Raw genomic sequence first — 26,196 nt, 5'->3', positions numbered from 1 at the left:
CGCGGCTTGCCCAGACATTGTATGGACCTCCAAAGGCGTGTCTCCAAATTTGCTAACGTGGCTCAAAATGAGTCAACGCACGGCGCACTCGCGCTGACACCTTAAGTGCCTTCATGTCCGCACAGGTTTCATTGAATGCTCCGGGAAGAAAAAGATGTTTGATAAAGTGATGTCAGCCAGGGTGGGGAAAGGGGATATAAACACCCACCTGAAGTGCTAGAGGGGTAGGATTTAGCAGAGGCCGGACACACCCTGCGCCCCCAGCTTAGCTGTCAGCACATACTGCAGTGACTGTGTAGGGGACCGGTATGAAGCGGCTTTCTGAAAGAAAGCCCTTTAGTTGTTTGATAAACTGAAAAATAAGGGACTTTTGTGCTGGAGTGCAGCATTAAGATGAGAATAATTCACATTTCAAACAAGAAGTAGCACAATTTTCCTTTTACTAAAATACCTTTGACTCATTAATTACTAAAACACACCTTTAACAGCCAGATTTCACTGCTTCCACCTTAATTTGTAGCTCGTTGTGGTTTATTTGCAGTATCGCCATGTGAATGACTTCTGGTCTTATGCATTCGGGGTATTAATGGGTTTGCTTGCTCTCTCTATCTTTTTTTTTTTGTTGCAGTTTTCTCTTTTCCAATTTGCTGCTGTTTGGGTAACAAAGGTTGGCTTTGCCCAAAATGCAAGACGGTTTCATTTTCTTTTTCTGCAGACTGGTCATTCTGAAAGTACAACCTTGTGTGTAACCTTTGCTGTCCTAAACTGCCTGCAAAGCGCACCTGCACCGGGAAGACTGGGAACTGTGGGCAGCTGCAAATCGAGCATTTTCAATCACAAAAGTGCCGCATGCTTTGCACGGTGATATAGATAAGCGTGTATTCTTCCATCGCAGGTGTCGTAACTTGCAGGATTTCTCCAAGAATTTGGGTGAAAGTGAATTGCACGCGCTCAGCTCCTAGAGCGATAAGACGTTCTGTCTCCCGGTAGATCTGCGAGGTTCGGGGTGTGGTCACACTTCACCTTGTGGAATCCATAACAGCCCTTCCCAAAACTACCTCGCCCCCGTCGCTTCTTTTTTTTTTTTTTTCTCCCCATCACAGTGAGTGACTCGTAACGTGAAATGCCTGTGGAATGCTATGAATAAGTAATGATTAACCAGAAGTGTGTCTGTGTGCTTCTGTATATGATCGCGTGACTAAGACCACCTTTTTAGTTTTTTACCTTTTTAGGCAATTAAGGCCTTACATGTGTTTTATTTCATGGCGCAGAATGTAATCCATTAATTTAAACTCAATATAGGGCATGAAAACTAATCAGTGTTTACGACTTTTTATTGTTCCCTCTGACTCAGCTTGTGTGAGCGTTTTCTTGTGCAACAGAGGCGATTAGGTGATAGTACGTTCAGGTTGCCACACCTCGTCCTCAGCCGCCTCTCCTCCGCCCTCTTCCTCTCCTCACCACGCTCCAAGAGGAAGGGGTGTGCCCAGGGCCCTACCCACGATGTCCTCCACGCACTAAATACACAGTTGCACATCACACACGGGGACAGGCCCAGACTTCATAGCCCACAGGCAACGTTTGCTATGAAAGGGATCGAGTGAGCAATAGAGAGAGGGAAGAAAGGAAAAAAAAGGGCAGAGCCAAATTAAACCCAACGAGGGAGTGAGGAGGTTTAGAGAGGAACGAAAGAGAGAAATCATAGGTTTGTGAAAGCACTGAGTGGATTGTGGCCACAGGACTGCATACTCTGAGACCGGACCGAGGACTGGAGGGACAAACGCAGAAGAGTGAGAAGAAGAAGTTCCTACCACCAAGGATATTTTATTATTAGGATTATTATTATTATTATTTTGTGCTGAGAAACTGCGACGATGACCTCTCAGCAGCAGAGGCACAGGAATATCTCCACTGACGGCTTCGACAGAGAGAGGTCGCCCTCAGATGAAGCCTATTACCAAACGATGCTGAAGTCTACGGATGGCAGGAAAGGTACAAGTATGGTGGCAGTTAGCGGAAGATGGCACGATTGCAAGGCCTTAATCTTGATCTGTATGTGGGTTAAGCTGCAGGGCAAAGGTTGAGTGTGTTTCCTGGGAGAGGTGAGAGGTTCATTTAATTTCACACCTGGTTTTATGCGGAGGCTTTATTATTGGTCGGCATGCTTTCGTACATGAATGAGCTCACCTGGCAGAAGAGGAGTTGATGTTTCTTTACCTCGCTGGGCAGTTTATAGTCGTCTCAGGCATTGGAGCATGTCTGGAATATTATTTCTCATCCACTGTTCATGCAGTTATTTTGGCTAGACTAGAAAAAAATAAAGGAGGATACCCCCCTCCCTTTCTAATGCATCAGCAGCTTCCTCATTTCACATTGGTCAGCGAAGTCCATTCAAAACAATTTTATACCAAGCATGCATGTGTATTGGGGTGAGTGAGTCACTATAGCTGCAGTCCGTTTTTGTCTTCAGTTGGAAACCGGATGAATGAGTCTCTTTTCCATTTTCATTCAGATTGTTCCTCTTTTTTTTCTCTCGGGGCACGGCACGTTACCATGGTAGCTTTTACAAATCTTCAAATGAAATCTGGGTTTCTTTTATATCTTTCTTTTCCTTCAAAATCATGCTGATGGACGCGCATTGACTGATCTATTGTGATTGTGCCTTTGCTTTCACAACACTGATGCCATCATTTAAACTTCTGAAGCATTCAGAACTTACAGTTAAAAAAAAAAAGAAGAATTTAAGTAAAAGTCCCTCCTTTGAAATCTAACTAAAATATAATAAAACCTTTCTGAAATATCAAAATAAAAGCCCACATTTTGCTGGGAAATTACATTTTATATTCACATTATTTACGCCGTAAAATATTTTTCTCTGGTTAAGTTGGAGCTAAACTTTAGTGGAAATAAACACCGCTGCATCACATTATTTGATCATTATTTACTGCATGTGTCTTAATCTGAAAGGTATTAGTAGTGACTACAAATGGGTGCTACATGTAATGGAGTTTGAGGTATATTTTCCTCCGAAACTTAGTGTAGTTGTAGGGTTTATAGATCATAAAGTCTGCACCAAACTAGATGAAGCCTGCTTGTGTCTGCTGACATGTGATACCGGTCCACTCCCTACAATGCAGGTTGCTCACGAAGAGCAAGAAGTGCACAGAGAGTTATCACTGCGTTGAAAAAGCAACGCGGCGCTAACAGAATAGAGCGACCCACGGGTCAAGGTGCAACTGCTCTGAGAAACCACATTTGCCAACTGCATTCCTTTGGAAACGTCCTTATTAGTCGACCACATTACGCAACCTTTCAACAAGAAGCTGAACCACAGAGGTCGCAGAGTCAACCTCGGTCCCCGCTGGTTTAAATGCCAAAACGAGAAGGTTAAAGGTCCAGCGGCTGTCTGTGTGAGGTTTCCATGGCAACGCAGCAACCGTAACACATTCGCAAAAAAGCCGTCGCCGACTCCCTGTTGAGAAAACAAATGCAGCCTCCGGGTGCCTTTTTTTTTACCGTTAGCGTTGAATCACTGCCCTGGGTGTGTCACTATATGTAGACAGTTAGATCACTCCCTTAGAACTGATAAGACTGAGGACTTTGTGTTATGGCCAGAGGTCATTTTGGCATGATGTGAATGGAACTGCTCTGTGAGTCACTGAAGGTGGGGACCCTGTGTTAAAACACCAAGCAAAACAAAAAGGCATCAGGTGGTGCTGGGTGAAGCACTTCCTGTAGCTGCCCAATTGGTTTGCTCGCAGTCATCTGTATACTATATCACGATCTTCGGGTCACGTGGGGACGCATCAGACAAATCCATCCACTGTGTTCATAACAAATGTTGTCAGGACACACCTTTTCTTTTTCTTTTTTTTCCTCCACTCCACAAGACAAGACACAAGTGTGTTGTCTTAGTGGGCGTTTTCCGTGCCCAAACCTTGTTCTTTCTTGTTGGAAAATTGCACCCTCTAATAGTTATGCCATGTCTTGCCGCAATCACCCAGAGTTATCGTCACACTACGGGGACATTTATTGTTGAACAGTTTCAAACTTGTACTGCTGCCAGTGGTGTGTCATAGAGCGGAGAGAGACATGACTGTTTTCTAGAGAACAGGGGCGCATCTGCCGACGGCGAATGCGCTCCAGCGTTGTCTGACTCAGATGCAGACGTAAGCGGGAAGGGAAGAGGTGTATTTTCCACCGTAGTCATACATTCTGTTTGCCCTACAGGAATCAGGTGTCTTGGAGATGTCACATTTTGTTTAGTCTTTTAAGCCAAATAAAACTCCCTGTTGCCCTCGCCGTTGCGGTACACCTGCTCCAAATAGAGTTAAACATTTTCCTTCACATACTTTCTGATGTTTAACCGCGGTGTCTCTCTGTTGCAGATGAACGAGATCGAGTACAGAAAAAGACCTTCACGAAATGGGTGAACAAGCACTTGATAAAGGTAAGGACCCATGTTTGGTTTCTCCTTTCACATAAACGGTCTCCTCCCTGCACGGCAGCCATGAATTGTCCCACAGGTGCATGTGGGAAAATGGAAAGTGTCTGCAGATTTCAACGTGTGGTTGAGCGTTTTCTTACACAGCATCCCCTCCAGGCTTAAATGATGCAGGTGGCAAACGCCCAGTGGTTGCATAATGAATCATTGTTCTGGTTTTCTTTTAACTACATGATGTTTAGTTTAAGTGTTTAACAAATGCTGCAAATCACATTTGTATGACTTCTTATCAAATAAGTAATGGTCATTTCATCGCAGTCCACATTTGCATTGATTGCATTCATTACAAATAATACATTAGGTTTTCTAAGATGACGTGAGGTTAACCATTAGTTGGCCTAATGAGAACACTGAACAAGACTTTACAGACAGAATTTTACAATGCCAGAATTAGGTTTCCCAGAGTGCAATTCCATATTTTGGATTGTACTGAGACAGGCCGTCGTTATCTTGAATGCAACCCATCGCTCTGCAGAAATGATTGCCAACACCCCACCGCCCCACTTGTACAAACACACTTGAGCTAGTCGGTTATTGTTTCGACGCTCAGCCACTAACGGTGCACCGCGATGGGGAGGCTTACCAGACGTCCGGGCTGTCGTCAGCTGAGAGACTGCGTAGGCCATCCATCAGCACTCGTCCACTCTCACCTACCTCACTCTCTGTTCTCAACCTGTGGCCTGAAAGCCCTCCAATAGATCACACGTTCAGGGAGGTACACAGGGCAGTAACAGAGTCAAGTCAAACAGACCATCCTCCTCACTCTGGAGGTCCTCATTAGGAGTGAAAAATTAGCCCCCGGGAACACAATACCCCTACCCCAGAGCAGTAAAAATACCCCTGCTTGTGCCACTTCTTTTCCAGGAAACTCCCATCAGCAGCAATACATTTGCAGCCTTTTGACATTAAGTGCTTCCACATTATTTCTGCATTCACTCCACACACATAGGGCCATTCATTCTTTTTACAAATGGAACACGAAGAAAAAATAAGCACAAACAGAGTCTTATCCTTTCCATGAATGTGCAGCGCTAATGTATCCTGCTACCACCGTATGAGAAAGCACACAAGGTACTCCCTCTTGTTTTCTCCTGAGTGTTCTCTGCGAATTCTGGAGGTTGAGTCATAGACATCTGGACTCGCTTAGCTCCAACTGGAAAGTCGAAGTCTGGTCCCGTTCCAGAGCCCACTGTGGTCGAGGCCAACGGTAGCACATGTGCTGCAGATACTCCAGGGTCTGGGTGGCTACCTGCGTTCATGCCCGCCTTTAACCGAAAGTCGAGCATGCGGGGGATATCCACACGAATGTTATCGTTTCCAGCGTACCCGAAAATAATGCACTGCAAAGCTTTCACTTGAATTGTGCACTTTTAAAATCGAGTTAATTTAGGCGTTTAACCAGAGGCCAGATTTGGCATCTGCAATTAAAGGGAAAAATTGCCACTTTTTATCTCCCATTGGGGTTGATGGTAATTGTAGTCAGTTGCAGCAGTAAATTCCTCTCTGTGTGCTACATTGACAGAGAAAGCTGAGTTTCCCAAGTTGTCCTGCTTGCACAGTCGTTATCATACGGCGGCCTACATGCAGGATTCCTTGTGCCCAGCTCTTCTAGGTGGATGTGTCAGTGTTGAGGTCCAGTTGATTGTTACCTTAATATTTCACTAGAGCACCAAGAAAACTAGACAAATTGAGGAATACTACATCTGGGTAACAAAAAGCCATGCAAGCAGCCCTGATGCTTTGAGAAAAAAAACAGTTTGAGGCTGCCGTGAAGACCACTCTAGCCATTATTCTGTATCCAAACATAGCCAAAGGTCGTCCATCTTCTTGGTCCTGCTTATCTTTTCTGTCCTTCCAATTTATCTTTGGAATATAGCACAAGGTCTCCAGAATACCTCTGACACCTCTATCAGTGTTTACCCACAGTGAAATCCGTGAATGATTCTGTTGGCTTTGGAGTTCCTTTACAGTCCCTGCCAGCCATTTCCTAATGCAGCTGCAGCCTCCGCCTCTCTCCGTTGCATTGCATCGTCTGTCTACTACTGACAAAATAATTACCCTGGCTCTGTATGCCAGTAAGCCAATGTACTGTAAAAAGTATTAGCGGCGATGGCATCCTCTGCTCTCATATTAAATATAAATGTTGAGTATTTTTACTTTTAGGCCATTTTTGCCAGACAGAAAGTAGCGGATTTTGAGCAGTATCTGCAGCAGCCCCCCTGGATTCCATAGAGGTGAAGACTAAAAATCCAGGCTGAAACAACTTTTGGTTTTTCTGGTAACCAATAACATCACGCTACTGGACGAACAACAGATTATGAATATAGTAATATTCTCATATTAAGCACAGCAGCATGCAAAATGCACTTAGCATCAGAGAATCATATTGTATTAAAAGGCAGATGTTTGGCAAACAAAGTGTTAACTCCGTCACTGAATGTGCACACAACTGCTCTGCTAAGGTTAAACTGGTGTAAAGCTGATTTAATGGCTTAATGGTTGGCTTGACAGTGGCAGACTACAGGTTGGGTGCAGCCATGAGACACCAAGAGATGTGAAGGGCCATTAAGTGTTTTCCTCTGCTCAGTAAATCTCTTTATATTGTGCAAGACAGAGTGGAATGTCAGACCAGCTGCAAATCTGCTTTCTGGAGGACTTCTACAAACTGCGCTTTATTTGATAAACAGACTAAAATTGCTCTTAACCGAGATTGTGTGCGGCTGTCAGTGACAGGAAATCTGAGTTTCGAGCAACTTCACAAGATGACATAAGCGTTACGTAAACCAAGTTTGCTGATTTAAGGCGACAGATCACAGAGAAGCGGAGGGATGAGGGCTCGTCAGCCGTGCTCACTAATGGTTTTCACCTAGAAATGTTTACAGAGCAGCTCTTGTTGACCCTGAGAGGGCAGTTTGTAGGGTAACACCTACCTTTCAGCAGCTGTTGATCGCGCAGGGCATGGCCACACCTTCTTCAATACAAAGTAATTGAGAGGTGGCGATGTTTGCTTCTACTACACACTGAGGAGATTACTACTTGGATTGCAGTGAGATAACAGAAAATCAACAAATTCATCACATAAACAAAGGAATCGAGCTGTCACATGCCATGCGTATCAGAAGCTTGTAATGTTACTTATTGTAATGATGTGGAACTATGACAGAAGAGTCAGCTTAAGTAAGACAGACGTTTTTTCAAGTAGAAGTTTTAAATGGCCTGCTGCAATAGTGCAAGCACATGCAGTTGCTTTGTTTTTTTTTTTTTGCATGTAAACAGTGAACCCTGGTGGTCACAGTTATTGGTTGCCTCTACCACCACAGCGCGCTTCACTCCCATCTCCACACTGCAGGCAGGGTGGAGCGTACCGAAGGTTGGTTGCACGGATGGTCGGGACGGTGGCGTAGCTCCTGCCAAGATAAATCGGCCACTGTCGTAACTTGCAGGGGAAAACTTCGCTCTCATTCCATTTTCGGGCAGAGACCTCCTTTTCTCTCGTGGCAGGAACACGCCCAGCTCCATTTGCACAGTTTTGTCACTGGACTAGAAAAGACCAGTTGAATTATCGTGTGTTTCATCTCTTCATATGTCAGCATGCTCATCCATCAAATCCTTGATAATTCCCCATTTTCGTTCCATGTTGATTCATGCTCTTTTCCTCTCCTGTTCTCGTGTTTCCATTCTTCTCTTTTCTCCATTAACTCATCCATGTGTTCTCTTTCCCAATCTTCACCCAGGCTCGGTGGGTTGAGGTAGGTATTAGGTATTACATTTGAGCACCGCTGATCTAAGTGTGTGCCTGGTCAGTGTATGACTTGCATGGAGACTGTCTTTTCCCCTCACATTTTTTTTTCCCCCCTCCAAATATCCAGGATTGTGTTTTCTGGCACCATCACAACATCTTTTCCACAGATCTCTCACTTGCTTCTTTGTCCGGTTGCAGTTACACCACGCCTCTTCTACATTAATGAATGAATAAATGCAGTTTATAACTGAAATCTGAAAGATTCAGCACACAGCTTTGTTTTTCAGTCCGTTTTATTTTTACCAGACCACCTTTCTCTTTTTTTTTTAGCATATGTCAGAGTTGACAGCTTCCATTTAGCATCTGGATCAAAAATTGGGCTTGGCTGCTCCTGGCTATGCATTCCTGACCTGTGTTAGAACTGTGCCAGTGTAAAAAGAAAAAAAAAAAAACGCTCCAAGCGCTGTAGAAAATGTATATCATGTACAGTTGGTTTAACATGTTATAACTTGTGCTTTTTCATATTTTTACGGATTTACAAAATCACAAACACTCCTCTGCTTCGTTCTCCTTTCCCTCTGGCAGGCTCAGCGTCACGTGACAGACCTGTATGAAGACCTCCGAGATGGACATAACCTGATCTCGCTGTTGGAGGTCCTTTCTGGGGAAACACTGGTGAGTGCAGCCCCGACGTTTTGAGTTTTCCGACGTGCCCGAGCTCTGCATCTTTTAAACTCAACCATCCTCCATTCTCCGAACCTAATCCTGACTAACGACACGAGGACTACTCATCTTAAGTCGAACCAAAATGCCCACCTGTGGCAGCAAATTGTAATGCAGCCAAAGACTTAACCTGGCCTGAACCTTGCTAAACAAAGACATATTAACAGAATCTGTTGGCACTTAAATCTGCAATCTCTTTGTCTTTTTCTGTTATTTTCTTAAAATTTTCTTACACACTAATATTCAAGCCAGCAACAAACTGCTGGTGTTTTATGTCCCGGGTTCAGATCTGTCCATGCGCTCCTGCTGCTGCAGATCATCGCTCCTTTCACCAGCTCCAGCTCCAGCTCAGCTTCTGAATGCCTCCGCGGCTTTAACACATTAACGCCTCTTTGGTCTGCGTGTGTGTGTTTGTGAAGTGTACTATCTGATCCACAGCTCTTCTTTTCCTCATCCTCCTTCCGTCCCCCTCTCCCGTCTCTCTTCCCTCTTCTCCTTCTTTTAACCTCCCTCTGTTTGTGCTGATCTCTGACCTTCGCCTCCTCTCCTTTGCACTGCTCTTGCTTCGGTTAGCCGAGGGAGAGAGATGTGGTCAAGAGCGTTCGGTTGGTGAGTGGGTTTGTAACTTAAAGTAGGCCTCCCATTGTTTTATTTTATTATTTCTTTTAGTTTTTTTTTTGTTTTTTTTTACAATTCATCTGCACTTTTCCAGCGATTTGGCTGTGCATGGTATCCATTGACTTCCACTCATGATTTATATTGTTTCCTTGCTTGTTTCACTCGACAGGCTTGCTTCAACCATGTAGCGTTTACTTTCCTGCTGTCATAATGTACATTGTATGTAGCCATGATTTAAATTAGCTTCTTGCCAGATGATTTAGAATGTATGAAATACTTAGCCAGTGAAGATTCCCTGCTGAAACAAGTTATCCCCATCCTTTTGTCTCATTGTGGGATGGTGATGAACAATGAGAAAAAGGCAAACAAAGGAGTAATGTTTTAGATCAGATAATTCAACAAACTATCATTATATTTTTCTTTATTTGTGTAATTATCTGCTAATCTAGGCTCTACCAGTCATCCCACCTTTTTTTCATTTGTGTTAAATGTCATTCCATTTGATTTTTTTGTATTTTTTCATTGACCATTTCTCTGTTTTTGTTGGACGCTTTCCTCCCCCTTCCTCTACCCGAACCAAAGGGCCATCCTTTGGCAGTAGCAGCAGAACAGAGTGTATATAATGCAACTAAACACCTCTTTATCTCTTCTTTATCCTCTTCAGCCGAGAGAGAAAGGCCGCATGCGATTCCACAAACTGCAGAATGTACAAATAGCACTGGATTTCCTCAGACACCGGCAGGTATGAAACATTAAATTATACTTTAAACCTAATAAACCTGGAAAACTCTATGCCACTAAAATAATTTGACTGCTTTTCTTTTTCCCTAGGTCAAGCTGGTTAACATCAGAAATGACGACATTGCAGACGGGAACCCCAAGCTGACTCTGGGCTTAATATGGACCATCATCCTCCACTTCCAGGTCTCCTCCACTGTCAGTGTTGTGTTCCATTATATTATTGCTCTGTACCTCTGTCTCTGGGATCTGCGCCTCTCAGCTGCCGTTTCCACATCTCCATGGAGCCAATCAGAATGGACTCTGCTCTTCGGCAGTAATTCCAAAAGCACATTTTCTAATCAAAACATGCTCATTCTCGCCATCTTCTTAGAATCAGTAACACACTAACGTAGAAACCAAGTATTTAATATCCTGTAGCTACTTTGAGGTGTTAATAAGATTAAAACACCATCTGGGTGTGGTAGTATGAGTCACCCTCTCCTTCACTTTCAAGAGAAGGGTGTGTCAGTCTTTTGTGCTACACTCCCGATCGCATCCCATGCACTCTTTCCTGCTTTTCTTGTGTAAGCCAAAAAATGCCATTGCATCAGCCTTATAGCCACGGTCTCACCCATACCCGTATAAAATATGGCTTAAATTCATCTGGCAAAAAAGCTGAAACTTAAGGCGAGAGTGGTGCAGTTTGATGAAGAGATCTGATCGTGATACCATCTGCATCCCTGCAGACACACGCCCTGTTCCCAGAGTCTTTTTTGTACCTTTATACAATGGAGGAATTTGAGTCGGCTGTGGTTGTGGTTGCTGGTGAGTCATTCGGGAATAAAGGAGTAAAATTTCCCTCTCATCACGTGAAATAATATTACATCTCACAGTCTAATTATCTTTAATAAATTTAATTTGCAGAGGGAGGAAAAAAAAGATGTGAGCTTTGAAGTTTAAAAAGGGACATGTCCCTCCTAGATGATAAAATGAAGTAATATATAGTAACATGGTAATAATGGGTATAGAAGGTAAACCTTTCTTACTGAAGCAAGTAAAGTTTTATTTTGAAATTCATCCCTTACTTCAAAATGAGAACAGGTTAGCAAGCTAGGGCTATGAGAGGATAATTTACACACACAAACACACACAGAATGGAAAACCTATCGCCTGCTATGACTCATCTTTCCTACCCCCAAATTCCCCAGATGAAAACTCATCTGGATGCCACAGCAGCATTTTTCCGAGCCAAGGCTGGGCAGAAATCCTGCTGCATCCTGCGAAACCAACACTTCAGTCCACTGATCCGATCCTGAGAAATATCTGATATGCTCCTACAATGCTCAATCATGAATTAAATGAGGGGTTGAATCAGTGGGTTGATTAATCTGTAAACTCTTATGGTGTCGGGTAATTCAGTTTAAACTGCATCTCTTGGTTTCCACTACTGACTTATTTCTTCTGCGTTTCCTCGACGCACATTATCTGCAAATCCTCAGACTTCCGCGTCGTTTACGTTCTGCCCTTTCGTATCGTCTCAGATCTCAGACATTCAGGTCAACGGCCAGTCGGAGGACATGACGGCCAAGGAGAAGCTGCTGCTCTGGTCCCAGAGGATGACGGAGGGCTATCAGGGCATCCGCTGCGACAACTTCACCACCAGCTGGAGGGACGGCAAGCTCTTCAACGCCGTCATACACAAGCACTAGTGAGTGTGGTCGATCAATTTAGTCCCAGCGATGCAAGTGTGCCTGCTGCAGGTCACCGCACCCTGCTTTGTTATAGTGCATAAAGATAGTGCTATAGTAGTGTTGTTGCCACGATGCAGGGCTTCTCATGGCTTTTTTTTTGCAGAGTCTTGCCCTGACATACCGCTATCAGTAAGTTTAATTTAATAGTGAGTGCACTGGAGCAGGAGCATGAGATCTTGAAGGCTTTCAGATGTTAAATTACACTTCATAATGCCAGTTTAAACCTGCTCTGTAATTGAATTTTTCTCTCAGAGCTGACAAGACGTGTCTAGCCTTTAAATAACTTTGCACATGGTATACCTGTTATTTTATTTCCTATAAAATATTTAATGATAATTTAAAGGCAACACGCAGTGTTATATAGTTTTATCAATGCAGTAAGTGTACTGTGCAGAGCTGAACAGGCTAACATTCACACAGCAAAACATTTGCGCAGTCAGTCTGTAAAATGTTTTCGCCATGCTCTGCTTGAAATGCATTCTTTTGATCCATTTTACTGCACCTCACAGGTGACATGCTGCTTTATTAAAATCTGCACGTATGTGTCTCAGGTGAACATTTCAGGCCCTCAGGTTTGGAATACCACTAGTAGGTGTTGGCTATGAGTAGTAATTCTGTGCCTCCTATGGTGTGTTATTAAAATGATAATCCCTCTATTAAATGTGATTACCTTATTAAACCTAGTATTAAAAAGTAAAGTCTGAATCTCTTGCGGCCGCACTCTAAAAATGCTAATTCCCCAAAGCTATCGTGTGTGTTTATAGTAGAATTAGAGGTTGGAGGTAGCTTTGTTTGTCAGTATCCTATGAAATATATGTGCATGTATTTCTCAGAAAGCTTAGTCATAACCTTGGTCCAGAGAGCAAAAAGGAGAAAAGTGCGATTACAAGAGAGCGATGTCGGTATTCCTTTCAATCCATTATGATTTGAAAGAAAAATATGCCTGCAGGGGCAGCTCTCCTCAAACTTGAGCGTGTACCTGCAGCTTTTTTTCCTCCTCCTTTTTTTTGAGACTCTAGAGTCTTTTTATAAAGGTCATGGGTGTGGTGTGTGGGCGTAACTGTATCTCTCAGTTTCTCGCACATGAAAACTGTGGCGTTACTTTGCGCCGAGGCATAAGTCGGGACAATCTAGTGCAGAACATGTGTCCGTCGTGAGAATTCGATATCGTCCAGGGTTTACGTGCGTGTGACGTTTCTTGCAAAGACTTGCAAAGTTGGACCTGGATCTTCAGGAGACTATGCAGGAATGGATTTATTTGCTACTGTCAAGCCTTCAGAAGATTTGTTTGAGTAGATAAACGCACCTGTGACTAGAACTATTAAAGCATAACCTTTTTACTTGCCACTGGACAAGGACTTTCCTGCAGATATTAACATGCTCAGTATAAGGAAGAAGTCTAAACAGAAGAAAAGAAGCCTGGGCTTCATCGGTGGCACGTCAGGATCTTCCAGCCATGTGGACAAGCGGGTTGTCATGTTGTGTGAGGATATCCCATCAGAGGGATCCTCCTGGGACTCGGGGCATGGCTCTCATAGCTCAGGGGCCCACTCTAGCAGCGAAGAATTTGGCCACGAATGGAGGTCCCACAGCTTTCATGGAAGAGAGGGCGGCAGCCTGAGCAGCTCCCCAAGGCCAAGAAAGCAGTACTCTGTGAGAGAAATCCATCATCTGGAATCCTCTCCCGTTTATGGGCAAAACGCAGGCCATTCCACTCTCCGCATCAGAGAGCTGTAGGAAACTGCACACTCTGCATTTGTATACTGAATGTAATTTCCCGTGCATTTTAAACGCCCATGGTTTATAATATTAAGATGAAGTAATACTTGATGCATGATTGACGAGGTGGGGTTCTGTGATGCATACAACCATCCCGTTCTGCACTCTGGAGATTTGAACTTTTGGAAGTCAAGCTGTGGCTGGTTGTGACTCAAGATGTGGTAGCGTTGGTTATGTCAGCTGGTCTGTAAATTACATTCCTATGGCTGCTGCTCTGACATCTGCCAGAAAGAGAACACCCAGAGGGCAAAAAGGCAGGTGCTAGGGTAGATTTATGTGGCTTTTAGCCAGTGGCAGAAGGTCTTGGAAATGTTCTGCTACTAACATGTTCGCATTTGGGTTGGACCGAAAAAATGAGTAAATGTTTTCATGTCTGACTTTGAGCCCCTGTCCTGGCATTAGTTAGATGTTTGGTGAGCTGTAGATACAAGGTGTAGTGGGATTACTTACCATTCCTTTCATTTGTAGCTTTGCTACATGACCTCACTCAATGGAAAAAAAGTAGTGCTTTTGAAAAGACTCCAAAGTTACCTTGTCATACTATAATCCATATTCATTTGTAAACATTGGTAACTTCTAAAGATTCCCCTTTTCATCTCAACAAGAACCTGTTGGTGATCAATTGCATTTTTTTTGTGTGTGTTCTCTAGTCCCAGACTTGTCAACATGGGTCAGGTCTACCAACAGTCCAACCTGGAGAACCTGGAACAGGCCTTCAGTGTGGCTGAGAGAGATTTGGGAGTGACGCGCCTGCTAGACCCCGAAGGTACAACTTGCCAAAATCGCCTTAAACAGACACAGAAAGACATTTTTTGTACTGATAACAGTGCAACTGAATGTTAGGCTAAAACATTTCTGCAAGTTTCTTACATTATTTTTATCCTTTCAGATGTCGATGTCCCACACCCTGATGAGAAATCCATCATCACTTACGTGTCATCCTTGTATGATGTCATGCCTCGCATTGACGTCCACGATGGCCTCAGAGCTAACGTAAGCGGAATGGGCACAACATTAACCAGCCACAACAACAACAACTACAAAGCTGTAAATGCTTTGAATGTACCTCAGAGTGACACAGACTCCTAATTTGATTTGATCCAATGCTTGATGCAATTTAATCAGAGCCGAACGAGCTTGTGACTCTCATAAGTTGGGTTTTGTTTTCTGTTGCCACAAGGAGTTCAAAGACAAATGCAAGTCTTGTGAAACCAAGTATCACTGAAAATTAGCAACCTGTGGTGTTTATGCTGTCAAGAAAGCTGATGTGTATTGTTATACAAAGAACTCCATGTCTCCATGTAAGGTCACAACCTTGATGTGAATATTCCATATATTTCAGACATATCTTTTCTCAGGCACAGATTTGAGGCCCATGTGGGGGGAGGGGTCGATCTGCTTGAGGCCTGAGCTGGACCTCAAGCAGATCGACCCCAGGTAAATCCTCCCATATGAGAAGAGATTAATAAAAGAGAGTTTATCCTGTGTTGCTGTGGGGAGTTCCGGCTCGGCGTTAATAAAGCATCTTGAGACATTTAGTGTTATTATTGACGCCATGTAAATAAAATTGAATTGACTCAAATTTAATATACCTACAGGCATGTAATCTGACAACGTCATAAAAATATCCTTTCCGTCAGTCCCCCACTATTGCCTTCCTTCTCTCACCTTCCCCTCAGCCTGTGTCAGCAACCCCTTCTCTGCCTCCTTGTCCACTCACACAAGACCTGGATTGTTGCTGCCTAATTGAGTTTAGGGCGGTGTGTGAGTGGACGAAAATGGAGACGCAGGCGAAGAAGAGCCCTCCTGTCCGTTGTTTTTAAACTCCCAGATATCTTTTCTGCTGTGTTGGCTGCAGGAGCTCGAGCTGCGCTGGCAGGAGTACTACGAGCGGGTGACTGTTCTGCTCCAGTGGATCCGCCACCACGTCGTGATCTTCGAAGAGAGGAAGTTCCCTGGCAGCTACGAGGAGATCGAGGTGAGGGGATAAGCCGATGATGTGCTGTTATTATGCCTTTAGGCTTTTTAGGTGTTTTTAATATGTTTGCATTTGAGGAACACAACAACGTTTCCTTTCTGCTGCTCAAGAAACATTTCTAGTTAGATTAGAGAGACCAATACGAACACAATGCATGAATAAAAATATCACAAAAAAAATGGTTTTGGCATCCATAAAGTGTTGGATCAAAGAATATGCTTACATAATGTCTGGCTGTGTGCAGACAGAGGAGACTGTACTCACAAGCATTGTTGTATTGTAGGTGGGGCTGCGCTGGTGCTGAGAAAATACAGCCAAAAGGCGCATAATGTTTAACTTAATCTTCAGTAGAATCCACCCTACCGCTCCCTGACAGCCCTCCAGATCAAAAGCTTAGTGTGGCTTTCTGTAAAGTCAAATTCTTAGCAGCACGGCATGATCAGAAGTTTTGTTTGTGTGTTTTATAGAGGCAGACTCCTGTTAAGTTTTCAGACTACAAGCAGTGCTATTACAGGGCTGATTTCATTTACACCAGTCATGGGAATGTGTGAATGACGGTTTTAGTGCTATGCGACCTCCCTGTACAAAGGCCAAAAACTGAAGTCTGATGCTACGTAATCTACTTATTGTATTGGCCAAATGATGTACTGTATAAATCACAATGATGTGTCATTTATACACAGTAAGGTTTAGGTTTCCCTATGTGATGTCAATGTTGGATTTTTTTCAAATGTTTAAGAAACCTTTAGCAAGACACTAATACGTACAAACTGTCAATGCAATTTGTTGTGTGTATTTTTCCTTTAGCTTCTTTGGCGCCAGTTCTTGAAGTTCAAAGAAACAGAGCTGCCGGTGAAGGAGTCTGACAAGAACCAATCGAAACAGATCTACCAGTCCTTCGAGGCAAGCTACACCAAATTATGAATGGTGCCGTGTTATTTTATGTCCCCAATCCAGCCGTGCGTAATAACTGACTTTACTTCCAATTGGCCACAGAGTGCTGTGCATTCCGGCCAGATCAAGGTCCCTCCGGGCTACCATCCCATTGACGTGGAGAAGGAATGGGGTCGACTCCACGTGGCCATCCTTGAGAGAGAACGGCTGCTCAGAATAGAGTTTGAGAGGTTAGTACTAAGATGGATATGCATTAATATACACCCGATCAGACATAACATTATGACCACCCTCTTAATATTGTGTAGGTCTCACTTGTGTCTCCAAAACAGTTGTGACTCGTCAGAGAATGGACATGGACCTTATGAGGGTGTCCTGTGGTGTCTGGGAACAGAATGTTGTTAGTGGGGGCCTTCAGGTCCTATGGGTTGAGGGGAGGGGCCTCTGTGGATCATCCCACAGATACTTGGATCAGTTTGGGATCTAGTGAATTTGGAGGCTGGAGGTGCTACAGGTCTAAATAACATCCACACAAATGCCAGGTCCAAAAGTTTTCCCAGCAGAACATTGCATTCTCACAAGATGGTCAATGTTATTTACTTCTGCTGTCACAATGTTATGCCTGATCGGTGTATACTGTACAGTATGTTTACAATAATCAAATGTTAATGGTCTTAGTATTTTTAGGCAAGGGTTCCAGTATTGACAAGTCACAATAGAACAACACATGTCAGGCACCACAGGAGCTGAATAGATTAGTAAAAAATTGCTTACAGCCTGGTTTAGCCATCAACTTTGTTGACCTTCATATTGGTCTGCTGACCACCAGCCAAAGGGCTCATACTCTTTTACGTCCTGTTTGTAGATAGAAAACCATTGAAAACCTATAATCTGATTGGAGGTAACATGGAGGCGAGACAGATAATGTTAGTAACCATAAGCATTACATCGGGAAAATCCATTCACCAGTTTGGAAAATAAGCTGTACCACACTTGACAACAGTACGTTTTTCAACTTTTTGAAGGATCGCAATGACGAGTTTTAATGCTAACTAAGTCTATGGGGTTTCCTTGCTTGGTTATTCTTTGACTAACGCAAGAGTAACCCTAGGAAAAGTAACATAAGAAGTCAAGACTTGACAAAGGGTAGAGCCCTCTGGTTGGTGGTCAGCAAACCAGGGCCAACAAAGGTTCAATTAGATATTCTCTCACTGTTAAACACAATTTCTTACTTATGAATTATTATTAACAGCGTACAGTATTTTGCATTTGTTGTGGAAGAAAGTAGGTTCTCGTCAATGTTCTAGTTGGTGCTTTTCTTGTCTTGTAACGTAATTGAACACCAAGGAACTATAATGAAGTGTGATGAAATGGATAAGACATTTTTTTTAATTGTATTTAGAGTTATCTTGCAACATGCCTGGAGAATGGGATGGTTTCGCGTCACGAGGTTGTCCGCTCATCTTGCAGTCTGACAGACTTGTTTATGGTTGTGAGACGTGGAATGACTTAATGAGCAGACTGGACGTCTTTGTCAGGAAACGGAGACAAATCTGTTTCACTCTTAGCTCACTTGTCACAGAGTAATGGGAGTGTGAGAAGTGCCGACTTTTCTCGTAGCTTGAACTTTAATCTGTCGAGAAGAGTTGAGGTATGGCATTTGTGACTGACCCTCATAAGTTGGAGTTTTTGCTGCGACGGAGGTGGCCGTAAGTGTTCTCACCGGCGTGTTGTGAGTTTTGGCTTGGTGTGTGGAAGATTAGAAATGCCAGGGATGACTGGATGACTAAGGGATTGTCATGATTTTATTTTGTTTCGTTGGCCTCAACTTTGTTTTATTGTTTTTCTCCAGAATCGAGAGGCTTCAGAGAATTTTCAACAAAGTCCAGATGGAGTCAGGATTGTGTGACGAGCAGCTCGCCCATCTGGAGACCTTGCTGCAGAAGGTGAGTCTTCTACTGGGCTAACAAGACTAAACAAACGTGTACTTTACCAGTATGTGTTCATTAGTCGATTTATTTAAATTATAAAATTTTCTGCTTTAAAAAATGTATTTAGTCGATGTAGTAGGTAGTGGTGAAGCTTTTCTCAAATCCAGTTTTTAGGCCTCTCTCACACCGAATACTCAAACTGTGTTACATTGTTCCTTCCAGTGAAACATTCATAAGATATTATAATATTTATAAAGATAGGGGATTCCAGAGTATCCTCCAGGGTGTAATATGTGTTTTTTTTTCTTTGTCAGTTATTGTAATTTGCCTTAATCATTCTTTCGAATCTTGGTGGCATTGGAGCAAGTTTGGGATTCATGTTTTCGTCTGTCTTTCTTCCAGGACATTCGTCTGCTGAACGCAGGGAAACCAGCTCAGCACACGGCTGAAGTGGAGAGGGAGCTGGACAAGGCAGACAACACGATTCGACTGCTCTTCAATGACGTGCAGATGCTCAAGGATGGGCGCCACCCTCAGGCTGAACAGATGTACCGCAGGTTGGTGTAATGTGTATGCTGCGTTCAAATGAGCATACGATTCAGTAGTTTTTTGTTTTCACAGATCTATTGAAGGACACCAGTTGATGGTGTGACTCATCAAGTAAAAATGGAAAAACATGCAAGGCCAATGTCCATTAACAGCTGGTTTTGTTTTTCACCTCCGCAGGGTTTACCGCCTCCACGAGCGCCTGGTGAACTTGCGCAGCGATTACAACCTTCGTCTGAAGACTTCCATCACTACTGTCCAAACCAAACTGACTCAGTCCTCCCAGCAGACCAGCATGAAGATCAGGCCCGAGCTGGATGATGTGACCCTGCGCTATGTCCAAGATCTGCTGGCCTGGGTGGAGGAGAACCAGCGTCGCATTGATGAATCCGAGTGGGGATCTGATCTGCCCTCGGTGGAATCCCAGCTGGGCAGCCACAGAGGCTTGCATCAGACCGTGGAGGATTTCAAATCCAAGATTGAAAGAGCCAGGGCTGACGAGGTAGTGATCTTGTTAGACCCTTTTAAAGGAATACAGACTGTCCAACACTAATTTAAAATAAATTAAGTGATTGTGTGTGGCGTATTTCTTCTGAGTAATGACTTTTGCACCCTCCATACGCTCTAGACCCAGTTATCTCCTATCAGCAAGGGTACATACAAAGAATACCTGGGAAAACTGGATCTTCAGTATGCCAAACTACTGGTAAATATTCTTTGTGAATAATTATTTTTTTGTATAACTTCCGATTCTCAAGCCGCTTTCTTAACCAGTTCTTGATCATTTGATTCATTTTTGTTGTTTCAGAACTCCTCCAAGTCTCGCCTGAGGAACTTGGATTCGCTCCACGCATTTGTCAGTGCTGCCACCAAGGAACTCATGTGGTTAAATGACAAAGAAGAGGAAGAGGTCAACTTTGACTGGAGTGACAGGAACAGCAACATGACGGCTAAGAAAGACAATTACTCTGTGCGTACAAGACCTCAGATTCAGACAGTGCACATGATGCAGCCTTTTATCTCTAATTTCACCCTTTTAGATTCTCTGATAGTTGATAAGTGAATAAACACAATTTTTGCCCCTGTGACTATCATTAAGTGTGTCTTCTGGATCCTTCAGGGTCTCATGCGAGAGCTGGAGCTGAGGGAGAAGAAGGTCAATGATATCCAGGCCACAGGAGACAAACTTGTCAAGGATGGACATCCTGGCAAGAAGACAGTTGAGGTGACTACAGCAGTGATGTCCACTAAACTTTAGAACTGTTGCTACTGAAGCCCAAAATTAACACGTCATGTCTTCTTCTGGATCCCTTTCAGGCCTTCACAGCTGCCTTGCAGACTCAGTGGAGCTGGATCCTCCAGCTGTGCTGCTGTATAGAGGCTCATCTCAAAGAAAACACAGCCTACTACCAGGTGTGGAACGCATGCATACATAAGTGTGGCAATTTCCAAATGGCCGTCCTATAAACATCGGTAAATATTTGTGGAGCTGAGATTCAGAAATGTTCTGGCCCTCATGTGATCTCCTTTCTTTGTAGTTCTTTGCCGATGTGAAAGATGCACAGGACAAGATGAAGAAGATGCAAGAGAACATGAAAAAGAAATACAGCTGCGACCGTTCCACAACGGCCACGCGCCTGGAGGATCTGCTGCAGGATGCTGTGGTGAGTAGAAGCCCATGCCTAGGCATGTGTTGTGCCACAAACGAACATACACTAAGGTGGCAAGTTCTTTTAGTCTAATCTAGATTTTTATACTTGCCAACAGGATGAGAAAGAACAGCTGAATGAATTCAAGACTCTGGTGACCGGCCTGAACAAGAGAGCAAAGTCCATCATCCAGCTGAAACCCCGCAACCCCACCACCTCCATCAAAGGCAAACTGCCCATCCAGGCTGTCTGTGACTTCAAGCAGCAGGAGGTTAGAACGATCACTTATTAAAGATACATAATTGCTCACTAGTGTGACTGTAATTCTGGCAGAGCCTCAGTATGCCTTCTTTTAATGTGCCCTGGTTTCTGTTTCAGATCACTGTCCATAAAGGAGATGAGTGTGCACTCCTCAACAACTCCCAGCCCTTCAAGTGGAAGGTGCTGAACCGTTCTGGACACGAGGCGGTGGTGCCTTCTGTCTGCTTCCTTGTACCTCCAGTCAACAAGGAGGCCGTGGACAGCGTGGCGAGGTGAGAATCAGTGGGAAACAGAATGAAATGGGACAATAGGAAATGCTTGTCTCAAACCTGATCATTTCTACGGCGTCATTTCTAAAACGTGTGCTTTTCTGTCGTTCCCTAGTCTGGACGGAGGTCATCAGACGATGGTGACCATGTGGCAGACGCTCCACATCAACATGAAGAGTCTGCTGTCATGGCAGTACCTGATGAGAGACTATACACAGATACGCTCTTGGAACATCACCATGGTTGGCACCAGCACTCCTCTTCAAATAACATTTAAAAAATAAATAAATTAAATGATTTAATAGATTAGATAAAACCAAACCAATAGTGTTTTGGGATATACACTTCTGAAGTCTGTAGACCAGTCTATTCAGGGAAGAGTAAGTTTCTTTGTGTGCCTGATACTAAAAAGATAATTTCTTATCTTAGCTTATCTAAGATAATTTCTTATCTTGGAAGTAACCTTGTCAAAACAAAAGGGACTTCTTTGGACTTTTTTTATTTTATATATTTGAGATTATGAAATGCACCTCACTCTCACCAAATAAACATAATTAGATTACATTTCAACATCAAGGTGGAGCTGCACTGAATTAGCCCTGCCTCCTAACCTCTTCTCCACTCCTCTCCACCATGTGCAGTTAAAGACCATGAAACCGGAGGAATACCGGCTGATCATGAGGAACCTGGAACTCCACTACCAGGACTTCATGCGCGACAGCCAGGACTCCCAGATCTTCGGGCCGGACGACCGCATGCAGGTCGAAGAGGACTACAACAAGTCCACGCAGCACTTTGACAACCTGCTTCGCTCCATGGAGAAAGGTATGAATAAGTCTCTGAACAACCGGCTGAGTTTAGTCATTCGGGATTACTCTGAGGGGACATGCAATAAGTAAATTTGCGGTATATAACTGTCAATTCACCTTTCAGGACAAATGGTTGTTAGGCTCCAAGGTGAGTGATATAAAGCCAGCCACAGCTATAGCTCACCAAGCTAATGGTTGTACACGCTTTTGAGCCTTGAGTGGGATGTTCAGATAGAAACATTAGAGTTTAGATTAGAGTAATGCGTGACTGCATGTTGTTTTGTTTCCCAAGTTGCTTTGTGCGCCAAGTAGAACACATGTGTCGTGAGTTAGGCGACACTATGCTTTCTGTTATGCTGCCATATCATATAATAATATGACTACTACTGATAAAAACCACATGCTGTTTAGTGTACACTATGGACGTAGCGTACACTAAACAGTTTGAGACACAAAACGTGAAGAACTGCATGGACAAGACAATGGATTGAGAATGTAAATGTAAAGTCTGCCCCCCTCCCTCGCATCATTCTTGTCCATTCTAGGGCGTATCTATTTCTGTCTATTCCTGCCACTCTCAACTAATGCAAATGTTGTCCCGCAGGTCAACAGGTTGAGTCTCTGTGTAAGAACTACATCTCTGAGGTCAAGGACCTGCGCCTGCGTATAGAGGACTGCGAGGCCCGGACGGTGGCTCGCGTCCGCAAACCTGTGGAAAAAGAGCCACTGAAAGAATGTGTCCAGAAGACAACAGATCAGAAGGTACTAAACTCACATTTACTCGTGTCACTTACACATGGATGTTCCTAATTAATAACCAAAAAGGGATGACACGTAGCTCCTTCTATACCCATGTTCTGCCAGAACCTATACATGTATGCCAGTGAAATCACTGCATATTGGAAGTCAGTGAAACCAGATTACAAGGACGCTAACTACCTTCCTACCTGCTGATGTGAGGCTGTTTCCCACCATGTTGTTAACACTTTCCTTACTCTGTCGTGCAGAAAGTCCAGGGAGAGCTTGAAGGCCTCAAGAAGGACCTTGATAAGGTTTCTGTAAAGACACAAGAAGTCTTGGCCTCCCCTCAGCAATCTGCCTCAGCTCCCGTGCTGCGGTCAGAGCTCGAGCTCACTGTGCAGAAGATGGATCATGCCTACATGCTCTCCTCCGTTTATCTCGAGAAGTATGTCCCCAACCACTTGTCTTCAGAGAGCGTGCATCGTTTCCCAACACCCATGGGCCCCTTTAATGTGTTTATTGTTCCTTATCACAGGCTGAAGACTGTGGAAATGGTGATCCGTAACGCACAGGGTGCTGAGGGAGTTCTCAAGCAGTATGAGGACTGCCTGCGCGAGGTTCACACTGTGCCCAGTGACGTCAAGCAAGTGGAGACTTATAGAGCAAAGCTTAAGGTAAACAATACATGATTATATCACTAAGCCTTTTTTTAAAACAGAAATTCAACATTATATCTCAAAAAAGATCATACTTTATTTATAGTGAAAGCCTTGTATTGATGAATTTGATGTTTCCTCTCTGTTGACTGTCCTTTTTTGTATGAAACTTGCAGAAAATGCGAGCCGAGGCCGAGGGTGAACAGCCTGTGTTTGATTCCATGGAAGAGGAGCTCAAAAAAGCCTCCACCGTGAGCGACAAGATGTGTCGCGTGCACAATGAACGTGACGCTGAGCTGGACCACTACCGCCAGCAGCTGTCCGGCCTACAGGACCGCTGGAAGGCCGTGTTCACCCAGATCGACCTTCGCCAGAGAGAGCTAGAGCAGCTTGGTCGCCAGCTGGGTTACTATCGGGAGAGCTACGATTGGCTGATTCGCTGGATTGGCGACGCCAAGCAGAGGCAGGAGAAGATTCAGGCCGTGCCCATCACTGACAGCAAAATTCTGAAAGAACAGCTCGCCCAGGAGAAGGTTTGTTTTTAACTCTTTAACGCCATTCTTTGTGTTTTCAGGTGAAAGACTGCAGCTTAACATTTATTTTAACATGTTTCCAAACAGAAACTGCTGGAGGAGATTGAGAAGAACAAAGACAGAGTCGACGAGTGTCAAAAATATGCTAAAGCATACATTGACACTATCAAGGTGAGCTTTAAACATCAGCAGCTTGCATTAATTATTAGCATAAATACTGTGATTTGGAGCATTTACAGAAATAGTCTGTGGCATAACTGATCTTTTTTTATGCATACAGGACTATGAGCTCCAGTTGGTTGCCTACAAAGCTCAGGTGGAACCTCTTACTTCTCCCTTGAAGAAAACCAAACTGGATTCTGCTTCTGATAACATTATTCAGGAGGTGAGTTTTCTTATATTTTTAACCAATACTAGATATTGGTGAATCTTTTCATTAATGACAACTTAACCGTTAACCACTGTCGACGTGAAATAAAAATGTTTCTCCCCTCATCAGTATGTAACCCTGAGGACCAGATACAGCGAGCTGATGACCCTGACCAGTCAGTACATCAAGTTCATCACTGACTCGCAGCGCCGCTTGGAGGACGAGGAGGTGCGTGACAACTGGCTGAGGATCCCAAACAAACTAAATTCTAACATTAACCTAACCAACCGAACAAATAATCAGCCGACCGCCAAACGATATTACCCGCCGATCGCCAAAACACATGCATGCACACACGCCGTTTTTCCAGCGTGTCTCACACATATTGCATTTAATGTACGGGTGACAAATAGTTTCTTTGCATTGGTTATGCTTGAAACATTGGCATGCTGTAGCTGACCTATTAGCTAGAAATGATAATATTTTGTGGAGCATATTGTAAGCTTTGGTATAATAAGCCAGGTGCTAGTTGGATATAATAATAGCAAACAGATACAGCACATGAGGTCTTAGTGTGGTTACATTCAAGTGAGTACAGCATCAGAGTGGAGGCTTTATTAAGCCTGTGACTGCTAATGTCATAAAACGAGAACGAGTGCCTACAGCGCGATGTGTGTTCACACATATATTGGCCACTTCATTTCCATCCATTCTGTGTGTTGTGCCATTGTCGATTTAGAATGAGGGGTTCTTTCTTTCACTTCTTTCAATTTCCCCTTTGCTTTATCACACTGCCCACTTTATTTCATGAGTTTCAACTCAAAGTTATGACTCTATGGTTCAGCCTGGTTGTCTTCTGCTCTTTTTTTTCTAAATTAACACAAATTTAAAGGTTTACATTCCTTCCTAACCCCGGTGTTTTGTTTGTTTCTTTGCTTCTCTTAACTGCTTGCCAGTGCTTTACCATGATGAATGCTTAACTTGTTTGAGCATTAAAGAGGTAAATTATTCTCAGTGTTTCAGGTTTCACCTACCTACTGCATAATCTCCATTCCCTCTGTCATCCTCACATCTGTGTCTTGTCACAAACTTCCTTTTGACTTTCCATTGCAAATTTACTTTCTTATTTCGCTGCAGCTTTCTATAGTAACACTGCAACTCTCCATATAGTCTCTATTTGCTAATATCCTCACAGTATATACTCTACTGTAAATGGCACTTTACTGGTACTTTCATCTACCATGCTTCCTGAATTTTTCACTGTCATAAGCTGGATTCGTAACTTTCAGTGCCTTCACATGGACCTGTTATCTTTGACTTTACCTTTCCTTTCTATTCCATTTTATCACGGATAGTGATTTAACGAACCCCCAGTGCATGGGATGAGATAACCACCAGTCTGAGAGAATGGTGTGAATAATACTCTAACATGAAGTGTTAAGGGTTTATTTCAAAAGCAAGATCTGATTAAGAGGATTTTCCCCACATTCCACACATAGACAATATAAAAGACAAATCATTTGTGTGTGAAACCCGTCATTTAAAGACTACTGAACACGTTTACATTAAGCATCTATTTCAGTAGCTATTATGAAATAATTGTGTGGGAAATACACATATACTACTGTACAAGAGATGATTGTTTGATGAAAGTAACATTTTAGAATTGCAGAACTAGTGATAAAGCTACAGCTGCATGCCATATGGTTTTCTTGCTGTGTT

At 43.4% G+C, this 26,196-nt stretch overlaps 1 protein-coding gene across 5 annotated transcripts in view; it reads left to right on the top strand.

Annotated features, from left to right (window-relative positions):
* LOC311497376 (plectin-like) overlaps positions 1-26,196 on the top strand; it is a 62,838-nt gene that overhangs the window by 23,074 nt on the left and 13,568 nt on the right. For 2 of the 5 annotated variants that reach the window (XM_084557656.1, XM_084557658.1), the window contains exons 2-30: positions 4,389-4,450; positions 8,832-8,921; positions 10,252-10,329; positions 10,419-10,523; positions 11,849-12,015; positions 14,488-14,603; positions 14,727-14,830; positions 15,696-15,815; positions 16,623-16,718; positions 16,812-16,939; positions 18,562-18,655; positions 19,043-19,197; positions 19,367-19,688; positions 19,815-19,892; positions 19,995-20,156; positions 20,307-20,411; positions 20,504-20,599; positions 20,725-20,850; positions 20,954-21,106; positions 21,214-21,368; positions 21,481-21,607; positions 22,007-22,190; positions 22,779-22,936; positions 23,182-23,360; positions 23,451-23,589; positions 23,748-24,104; positions 24,192-24,275; positions 24,385-24,489; positions 24,604-24,702. In XM_084557656.1, coding sequence (XP_084413782.1) covers positions 4,389-4,450; positions 8,832-8,921; positions 10,252-10,329; positions 10,419-10,523; positions 11,849-12,015; positions 14,488-14,603; positions 14,727-14,830; positions 15,696-15,815; positions 16,623-16,718; positions 16,812-16,939; positions 18,562-18,655; positions 19,043-19,197; positions 19,367-19,688; positions 19,815-19,892; positions 19,995-20,156; positions 20,307-20,411; positions 20,504-20,599; positions 20,725-20,850; positions 20,954-21,106; positions 21,214-21,368; positions 21,481-21,607; positions 22,007-22,190; positions 22,779-22,936; positions 23,182-23,360; positions 23,451-23,589; positions 23,748-24,104; positions 24,192-24,275; positions 24,385-24,489; positions 24,604-24,702 — 3,944 coding nt within the window. Of the gene's footprint in view, positions 1-1,532; positions 1,993-4,388; positions 4,451-8,831; positions 8,922-10,251; positions 10,330-10,418; positions 10,524-11,848; positions 12,016-14,487; positions 14,604-14,726; positions 14,831-15,695; positions 15,816-16,622; positions 16,719-16,811; positions 16,940-18,561; positions 18,656-19,042; positions 19,198-19,366; positions 19,689-19,814; positions 19,893-19,994; positions 20,157-20,306; positions 20,412-20,503; positions 20,600-20,724; positions 20,851-20,953; positions 21,107-21,213; positions 21,369-21,480; positions 21,608-22,006; positions 22,191-22,778; positions 22,937-23,181; positions 23,361-23,450; positions 23,590-23,747; positions 24,105-24,191; positions 24,276-24,384; positions 24,490-24,603; positions 24,703-26,196 lie in introns of those variants that run through there. The other 3 variants (XM_084557660.1, XM_084557659.1, XM_084557657.1) reach the window with 3 other exon arrangements.

This window comes from Chelon labrosus, assembly GCF_963514085.1.
Source record: "Chelon labrosus genome assembly, chromosome: 12".
Lineage (NCBI taxonomy): Eukaryota > Metazoa > Chordata > Actinopteri > Mugiliformes > Mugilidae > Chelon > Chelon labrosus.
Note: the sequence above shows the minus strand (reverse complement) of the source record. Positions and strands in the feature narration are given on the sequence as shown.